General features: G+C 40.9%; 3 protein-coding genes across 3 annotated transcripts; 1 reads left to right on the plus strand and 2 right to left on the minus strand.

The window, feature by feature from the left end:
- On the minus strand, window positions 1-1,434 carry LOC128740705 (zinc carboxypeptidase-like). Its single transcript, XM_053836269.1, has 4 exons — window positions 1,279-1,434; window positions 613-1,219; window positions 266-556; window positions 1-203 (listed from the first exon to the last, which is right to left on the minus strand). Exons 1-4 carry the CDS (start codon window positions 1,432-1,434, stop codon window positions 1-3), a joined length of 1,257 nt encoding a protein of 418 aa, XP_053692244.1.
- A 326-nt stretch (window positions 1,435-1,760) lies between these two features.
- On the minus strand, window positions 1,761-3,265 carry LOC128740706 (zinc carboxypeptidase-like). Its single transcript, XM_053836270.1, has 5 exons — window positions 3,113-3,265; window positions 2,915-3,051; window positions 2,385-2,857; window positions 2,032-2,322; window positions 1,761-1,972 (listed from the first exon to the last, which is right to left on the minus strand). Exons 1-5 carry the CDS (start codon window positions 3,263-3,265, stop codon window positions 1,761-1,763), a joined length of 1,266 nt encoding a protein of 421 aa, XP_053692245.1.
- Window positions 3,266-3,552: 287 nt separating this feature from the next.
- Window positions 3,553-9,219, plus strand: LOC128740707 (zinc carboxypeptidase A 1-like). Its single transcript, XM_053836271.1, has 11 exons — window positions 3,553-3,708; window positions 3,766-3,902; window positions 3,966-4,347; window positions 4,412-4,499; window positions 4,559-4,849; window positions 4,915-5,098; window positions 7,742-8,035; window positions 8,092-8,473; window positions 8,533-8,620; window positions 8,676-8,966; window positions 9,026-9,219. Exons 1-11 carry the CDS (start codon window positions 3,553-3,555, stop codon window positions 9,217-9,219), a joined length of 2,487 nt encoding a protein of 828 aa, XP_053692246.1.
- Window positions 9,220-9,272: the final 53 nt, after the last annotated feature.

Below are 9,272 nucleotides of genomic sequence, written 5' to 3' on the forward strand. Positions count from 1 at the left end.
TTAGTCAACCTTGAAATATCCCAGCTCACGAGCCTTTGCAAGAAATGCTACCAATGAATCAAGTACTTCCTCGGAGTTTGGAATTATCTGTTCCGCAGGTAAAAGGAATCCATAGTTTCCCGTATCTCGAAATTCGTATGACGCTGCTATCGGCACATTAAAGGTTCCCAATGCCCAATCCCGTGTTGATCCCGATGCCACATCTATTCATAAAAAATAAAATCTCTTTAGTAAAAATTCCGATAAATGCTATCAAAATACTCACATAAAACCTCAGCTGTATTTCCAAAGGTATACAAGGTACCATACCGCTTCGACAAAGTAATAACAGCAGCTTCCGCCATTTCCATCCAATCATAAAAGTTGGTTACCTTTTCCGCATCCTGGTATCCGAAGGGAAGCAATATCAGCTGACTATATGAGTGAAATGACAAATAAAAATGAATCTGATCCTTGTACTTTTTAAAATAATCCATGATATTTCTTGATTCTATTTCGGAAGCAGGTTCGGGTCCAGCATATGTGTCCGAGCAAGGGTTGCTTGAAGATCCGCCATCTGACAAAAAAAATCATGAAAACAATCCATGTTTATCGAAATGTCACACGTTTTACCCATCCAGTGATAAGGAAAGTTTCGGTTCATGTCAACTCCAAGGCAAAGTACGCTGTGAGGGTAGCGAGTTTTTCGCCACATTCTGTTAACTTCCTGAGTGTAGTTCAGCCCGTCAGGATTAACAACCGGTAAAATGTACCAATCGTAATTTTGGGCAAGTTCTTGAACTTGTGGGTCAGCTGAGCTCAAGAGCTCGTTCAGTATCCACGTAGTGGTGGCAGACGTGATCCACTCACGAGCATGAATATGGGACTCCAGGAAGATTCCCGGATTTCCTTCCTTGTGCGATAGTTTGACAGCTCTCACTTCACGACCCTCGTACGAGTTACCCACGAACTCCACAGAAAGAATATCGCTATGTTGTGCGACTAAACCATCGATCCAGTCGTAAATTTCATCCAATGAGTGGTATTTGGTCCAGCCAAATTCATCACGTCGCGACCGCGATAATTGTTCTTTGTCTATCAATTGCTGAACATTCTCGATCTTCGTGCTCACATGTAATTGCAGTCGAGAAACTAGCTCACTGAAGTCGGAAAATTTGTGAGGGGGGACCATTAGGTCTACCTTCGTTCCTGTGCGAACAGGTGTTTCCCAAAACAAGTACTGTAGAAAGAAAATAACGTTTAAATAAAAATTTGTCGGTTTATAGTACGATGACCTACTGCATCGGAAAACTGTTCCAGATGTTGTAAAAGTTGAAGTTGATCTTGATTTTCGATTGCTATTTCGTAGACCCTGTAGTTATCAAACCGAACCTGAGCACTCCACACAAAAGTCGTTGATATCAAAAGCGAAAAAACTGTCCACAACGGAGACATCTTCTCGACCACTGCTAGACAGTACTCAACTAGACAAATGATCTATACGGCGTTATATATTGTCTCAATCAATAAACCGAAATTACTGATAAGATGCAGCGACGTCAATAAAAAGTACGTTTAATGTGGGATAACTCTAAATTCTTCAAATCAATCAGACATTCAAAAATATCTTTACTGTGAAGTTTTTAATTATCTCATTCGCTTCTGTTTACAAGTCCAATCGCAGTTACACAATTCATTTGAGTTATATAATTTATGGCTGCTCGTAGGAGAACCACTGCAGTTCAATTATCTGAATTATCTTATCAATACTGCTGAAGGCACTACTTTTCAGGCCGCCGCTCGAAATAACCCAATTCCTTTGCTTTCGCGATGAAGCTCACTAACGAATCTAGCACCTCCTCAGCGTTGGGTACAATCTGGTCAGCGGGCAGAATGAAACCGTTTTTGCCCTGATCGCGGAATTCATACGTCACAGCTATGGGAACTTTATGCTCTGAATGGGCCCAGTCAATGGATAGTCCAGAAGCAATGTCTGCACAAATTCAGAACCAAGTAAGCAATATATTCAATTTTTGAAAACGCCATACTTACACAGTACATCGGCCGTCGTTCCAAGTTGGTACAAAGTTCCATGGCGCCGTGAAAGAGCGATTGCGGCAGCTTCAGCAATATCCATCCAATCGTAATAGTTATCAGCCTTTTCCGCATCTTCATATCCGTAGGGAAACAGCATATACTGTCCGTACGAATGGAACGAGAGGTAAAACTCAATTTTGTCCTTATTTTCCACAAAATAATTCACAACGTTCATTGTTTCAATTTCTGAACCGCCTTTAGGTCCGGCATATGTATCCGAACACGGGTTACTGGATGCTCCTCCCTCTGAAGAAGAAAAACTTATTAGATGCCTATTACCTACAGTGAAGTCAACTGTTATGACTAACTCATCCAGTTTGCTGGAAAGTTACGATTCAAGTCTACACCGTAACACAAAATGTTGTGTGAATCCACCCGGCTCTTCCTCCATAAACGATTAACTTCTTTCGTGTAGCGAAAACCATCCGGATTAACAACAGGCAAAATGTACCAGTCGTAATTGTCTGCCAAATCCTGGACGGATGGTTCAGTTGAAGTTAAAAGTTGATTCAAAATCCAGGTTGCAGTTGCCGACGTAATCCATTCGCGGGCGTGTATGTTAGACTCCAAGAAGATTCCGGGATTGCCAGCTTTCTTCGACAAGATTATGGCCTTCATTTCTATGCCTTCGTGAGATGAACCATACGGCTCAATGGTAATAATACCCGGATAATCTATGACCAATTGGTCAAACCACGCATACATCTCATCTAAGCTGTGATAATCATCCCAATCGAATCCTTCGCGTTGTCTACGCTGCGGCCGTTCATTATCGATTACTCTGCATCAAATGAATTGATCATAAACTTGATACAAGGATAATACATTCTTCACTTACTCCTGCAAATTATCAATCACCACTGAACTGTTCAGCTGCAGCCGCAAAGTAATATCTTCGAAATCGGCAAATTTATGCGGTGGAACCACAATTCGCACGTTCATGTTCTTCTGAACTGGCGACTCCCAAAAGATGTACTGCAAATTTCAATACTGCTTTAGAAAAAAAATCGTTGCATGCGGAGACCCAAATTCTTACACTATCCGAACCCAACTCTAAAAATTGCAGCGTTTCAAGTTGCACATCGTTTTCCACAAGCACGTCATAGACACGATAGTAATCGTACCGAACTTTTTCACCAATCACACTGCTTGCGACGAAAAGCACAAGCAGCGCACCACAGTATTTCATTTTCGATGATTAGTGGTCAAAATTACGGAACAAAATGATTCGATCCGTCTACAACTTCTGCGTTTTATTATCATGGGTGAAGATTGCTTATGTAGGTGGTTTATGACTAGGCTATTCTACAATCGTATATTGATTGTTTAGTTATATGAAATGCCTGGAAGAAGCCCAGCAGCAGTGCATTATCATCTTATCAGAACGCGACTGAAAGCTATGAATTGTGTACCGTAAACTTTGGGCTATATAAATAGATAATTGCCGTATGGCTTCCAATCAGACCTGTACTAGACATGAAACCAATTCAGATAATAGGTGTATTTTACCTCGCGGCTTTATCGTGCTTAGCCGAGCAACTTCGTTTCGACAATCACAAGGTGTATTCTATCAAGGTTCGAAATGAAGAACAACTGTTCACACTCAAGGAACTGGAAGCTGTCCCACAAATGGTAATATTCTCGATAAGCAAGAGTATCTTTTTACGGATAATTCGCAAACCATTTCAGTATACGTTCCTGGATGTCCCAGTGGCGGTAAACTCAACAATACAACTAGTGGTTCCTCCAGTTTTACAGCAACAGTTCAATCAACTCACAGCTCGCTTGAAGCTTGACCACAATTTAGATTGTTCCAATTTGCAGAGGTGATTACGCTGTTTAATTAGGAAAGTACAATGTAAAACCGATTCAATTGATTCTCATTTTAGCGTCATAGATAAAGAAAGGCCGAATCGGACCAAACGTGCTAGCTTCGATTGGACTGATTACAACACTTTGGAGGAAATCTACGCCTGGGTGGATAATCTCGCACAACAGTACTCCGAGGTGCTATCTGTGGAACCTATCGGTTATTCGTATGAAGGGCGTGATCTCCGAATCATAAAAGTTTCCTATAAGCAAGGAAATCCTGGAATATTTGTTGACGCTAATATTCATGCCCGTGAGTGGATTACTTCTGCTACCGTGACGTGGATATTGAACGAACTGCTTACGTCCGAAGATAAAGCCGTTCGAGAGCTTGCGGAAAATTACGACTGGTATATCGTACCGGTAGCGAACCCCGATGGATTCGTTTACACTCATACAACGGTTTGTAGAACATACACATACTATTACTCTGGTAAATTAATTGATTTCATATTCCTTCTGACAGAATCGCCTTTGGAGGAAAACCAGATACCCATACACAACGCTTTGCCACGGAGCAGATCCCAACCGAAATTTTGATTTCCAATGGAACAGTAAGTCCTTTAGAGATTACAGAAAAAATCAGTTATGATTTAATCGAAATCATCAACAGATGGAGGTGCCTCATTGAATCCATGCTCCGATACCTACGCGGGAGCGTATCCCGAATCTGAAATTGAAGTCAAGACCATTTCGGATTACGTACGATCGGTTGCCGACAAGATTACGCTTTATTTGTCAATTCATTCCAGAGGGCAGTACATTCTGTTTCCATACGGTTACAACAACGCTCCATACCCATCCAACTACGATGATTTGTTGCAAATAGGAAATCGAGCTACCGTTGATTTATATAAAGTTCACCAAAAGCCCTATCGAGTGGGAACAACGGCCGACGTGCTTTGTAAGTTCCACTAAGTTTTTTGTGACCTGTAATTAATATTATACATATGTTTTGTTTAACTCCAGACATAGCATCAGGTATATCGGTAGACTGGGCCCACGGTGCCGCTGGTATTCCGTTAGCATACACCTTCGAACTTCGGGATCAAGGAGAATTCGGTTTCATTCTTCCCGCCGAGCAAATTATTCCAAATGCGGAGGAGATTTTGGCCGCCCTCATTGGGCTCGTAGACGAGGCCCGAGTTCTCGGGTATTTTTAGTATGGACAATGCAAAATATTTACCTTCTCTAAAGATCCTAATTACGTCTAACGAAAAAACTCTTTCAGTCAATCAAGATAACGAATAATTATAACAATGGTATTAATTTCCTTCCAAATCGCTATCTAATGGTCAAGTCAGTTTTGTGACGTTCAATTTAAGATTTAGTAGCTTCTTCAATAAAAATCTTTATTTCGTTTTAATGAGAATTTTTTTAATGCGGATATAGGGTATGTTGCTGTTTCGACGTAATTGCCTATTCCCGTCCTATCCAACAAAAATTATTAAAAATATCAGCATTTTTATGACGCACAATACAAAACTAGTTATTCCCTAATATTTTAGTTTGTTGTCTATCATACGCGACCAATTAAAGCGAGCTGAGATCTATTTAAATGCTTTTTATCATTAAAGAAGTCCTACCAGCCAAATTACCCACGGTTTTCGTGCGACGAAGAAGAAAATGTCTAATTTCCGTCATTCATAAATGAAAATAACTCACGCAAGGCATTGCCTTTATTCTACAGCCAGGAAAACTTGCCTGACCTGCAGAAATTTTGCAGAATTACACAAATACATGCGCGTTGGCTTCGTAAACATTGTTGTGATTTTTAGTTCGGACGATAAAAAATTTTGATGGACGGATTTTAAAACGGTATGACGAATTTTAGAAATAAAGTTAGTTGCGTAATTTCAATAATATGCTTTAATAATCGCTTTTCAGTGAGTTACAAAGTTCATGGATCGGGTGGTAAGTGTGTTTTGGTCAAATCAGCACAAAAACTTTTGGAGTATTCATTAAATCCATCCAACAAATGATGAAAATTAGAATGGCTTCACTTACTACGACGGGAAATAGAAATAAACCCTACGAATACAAATGAAACGGATGCTCGGACAGAAACTCTGGGTTTCCTCGCATAGGAATCAGGCGAGTCTCCGGGATACCTATAACTCGGTAAAGCTATCGTCTTTACTAAGAAAAAGAAATCCTGAGGATTCTGAAAGCAAGAAGCCTGTGTTAGTAAAGGCGAGGTAGCTCACTTACTTACGTTTGATTGAAATAACGTAAGCATAAAAAATGAACTAATGTCGGATAGTGATGAAATAAACTACAGAAGATATTTAGATAATGCTACGTTTATCAAGTCTTCCATAAAAATGCTTCGATGCCTTGCCGGGCGGCCTTCTGGACCTTAACGCTCAATGCTTTTTCATTTTGACCACAAAATTATTGGAGGTCCTTCGTTTGAGGTTCGCCCAAAAATTTTCTATCGGTTGCAGCTGGGGAACGTTGAGAAGATTGGCGATCTTCGGAACAACGTTTGTTTTCAGCCGGTCGATCTCCTCCAGTGATCATTCGGCATAATGGGCCGAGGCCAAATTAGGTCGAAAGACCACAACGCGTGATATTTTTTGTTGAAAGCAACAACTTAGTACCGTATATCTTCCGATTCCCCGCAAGCCGCGTCGGAAAGAACACAGCGCCTTGGAATTCCCTTCCCGCTTATCATCAACCACAAAAGTACCTTAACTTGATGAGAGCCCCCTGCCGGTCGCTGCCGTCCAGCGTCAAGTAGGTCTCGTCATCCATTATAACAACGATTTCGCGCTCTGCCGGAAAGAGTTTTTTAAAGCACCTTTAGCCGCTTCTTCTGGGTGATTTCCTGCTACTCAGGTATGGCCGGTCTCAACTAACGCTTCCGCATAAAAATATCCATTTTGGCCAAATAGTTTTTCACCACTTGCTTATTTGATTCCCCGACCACTCAAACCAGGACATGGAACGATTAGGCCACCTTGCTCTCGGGTTTCTTCTTCAGCTTCTGCTGCATTTTTAGGGTCGCGTAGCAGCGTCGGGCTGCCGCAACCAGGCTTCCAATTGACGTTTTCGCGTTTCTCCAGAAGGGAGAAAATGTTGTAAATGCTGGATCGGTTATATTCACATCAGGTACGAACTGCCTCACGGTGTCCAAATTCTTCACTCCGAGGAGGGGCTGGCAGTACCAACTAAATATCGAGCGTAGTTGTTTGGCTGTTTTCACCATGATTGCTGCAAATCGACTGATAACGCTTTCCATTTATTCTGTACAAACCCTTCTTCAAACCCTTAAATTGGAAAGCATGTCGTAGTAAATCAAAATCAAAATAAAAAACGAATCGATAATGACGCAGCTCAATACAATATTAGAACAACTCTTTTTGAATGATGTAATAGCCAAGCATTCCAATACATCTGGAAGAATGACTTCGAGACCTTCAGAAAAATATGCAGCGGGTTTTCGTAAAAGTTACATTACTATTCAACGCTTTAAATTTATGATGATGATATTCAAAACTGTATACTGATTTCAAGTACCGAATTAACCGTGACGAATTTTATCTGCGTTATTTTCACCTCTTCAACTAATCAGAGATAGACATACATTCTACCAACAGGGAGCCGTGAGTTTTCCCGATTTTGCTTCATTCTTATCTGCTATTTAAATAATTTACAACATCACACGATAGGGGATCTTCTTGATAACTTGTCGATCGCTGAATAATCTGATGACGTGTTTGAACTATACATTGTTCATGTCTATAAAAGCCACAATTGGAAAGCAATCATTTCCAGTACAGCTTTAATCGATAATGAAATTCGTTTGCATTTTACTGTTAGTTGCTTCGGTCGCTTTTTCGGCAAAAGCTGAACAGGCTCGGTTCGATAACTACCGTGTGTATGAGTTAAGTATCGAAAATGAAGAACAGTTAAACGTTCTGCAGTATCTGGAAGAGCATCCCGATGGATACATCTTTTGGGAATCGCCGGTGCAAACCAACATGGAGCTCAGCCTGGTAGTTCCTCCTCACAAATATGCTGATTTCGAAGAATTTACCACTAAACTGGGAATGTCTCCGAGCTTAAAAATCAGCAATTTTCAAGAGTTAGTACTCTATTTGTTCAGAAGATTTAGAAGATTCAATCACTGTGTGCTTTTAGAGTTATCGATAACGAACGACCTAACAAGAACAAGCGCGATGGATTCGGCTGGGATGACTACTACTCGACGGAGGAAATATATGCTTGGCTAGACGCTATGGTCCAACAACATTCTGGCGTTCTCTCCAAAACAGTCTATGGACAATCTTTCGAGGGACGCGATCTGGTAGCGGTGCGATTATCACACAAATCTGGTAATCCGGGTATCTTCATCGAGGCTCATATACATGCCCGTGAATGGATTTCATCCGCAACAGCAACGTGGCTGCTAAATGAACTGTTGACTTCCTCGAACGCCGCTGTCGTTGACCTGGCACAAAATTACGATTGGTATTTTGTAATGATCGCAAATCCGGATGGTTTAGAATTCACAAGAAGTAGTGTATGTTCAACGAGATTGGTATTAATAAAAAGTTACATAGCAAAGTTTGATTATTCCAGAACCGAATGTGGAGAAAGACTCGTCAGCCATCAAGTATCCTATGTGTTGGAACGGACGGAAACCGTAACTTCGACTACAACTGGAGGAGTAAGCAACTCACATATATTCATAAACCACTCCATAATTCTGGTTTAATTTTTAGATGGAGGATCTTCAACGAATGCCTGTTCAGATACGTTCTCTGGACCGGAGCCATTTTCAGAACCAGAGACCGCACATATGGCCGCATATTATGGAACAATTGCTGACAGAATTAACGTCCAATTTTCATTCCATTCCTATGGTCAATATCTTTTGACACCGTTTGGATTCACCAATGCTCCCTTACCAAGCAACAACGCAGATTTGCAGCAAATAGCAGCCAAAACGGCCGCAGCAATAAGAGAAACGCACGGAACGGTTTATACCTATGGAAATAGCGCTCAAGTCCTATGTAAGTAATTCGCCTAACCTACTTACATTATGCATTAGAATTAATACAAAATATTCCAGATACGACTTCCGGTAGCACCAATGACTATTTCATGGGTGCACATGGAACCAAACTGGCTTACACTTTCGAATTTCGAGATACCGGAAGCTTTGGCTTCGCTCTTCCCGCTAATCAAATTATTCCTAACGCCCAGGAAACCCTCAACGGACTAATCGCGTTCGTCGCAGAAGCAAAAGCACTCGGTTATATGTAACCCAAATGTTGTTTTTACTATTGGTAAATCATTAATAAAAATATATCATCAAT

The sequence above is a fragment of the Sabethes cyaneus genome, chromosome 3, assembly GCF_943734655.1.
Source record: "Sabethes cyaneus chromosome 3, idSabCyanKW18_F2, whole genome shotgun sequence".
NCBI classification, from domain to species: Eukaryota; Metazoa; Arthropoda; class Insecta; order Diptera; family Culicidae; genus Sabethes; species Sabethes cyaneus.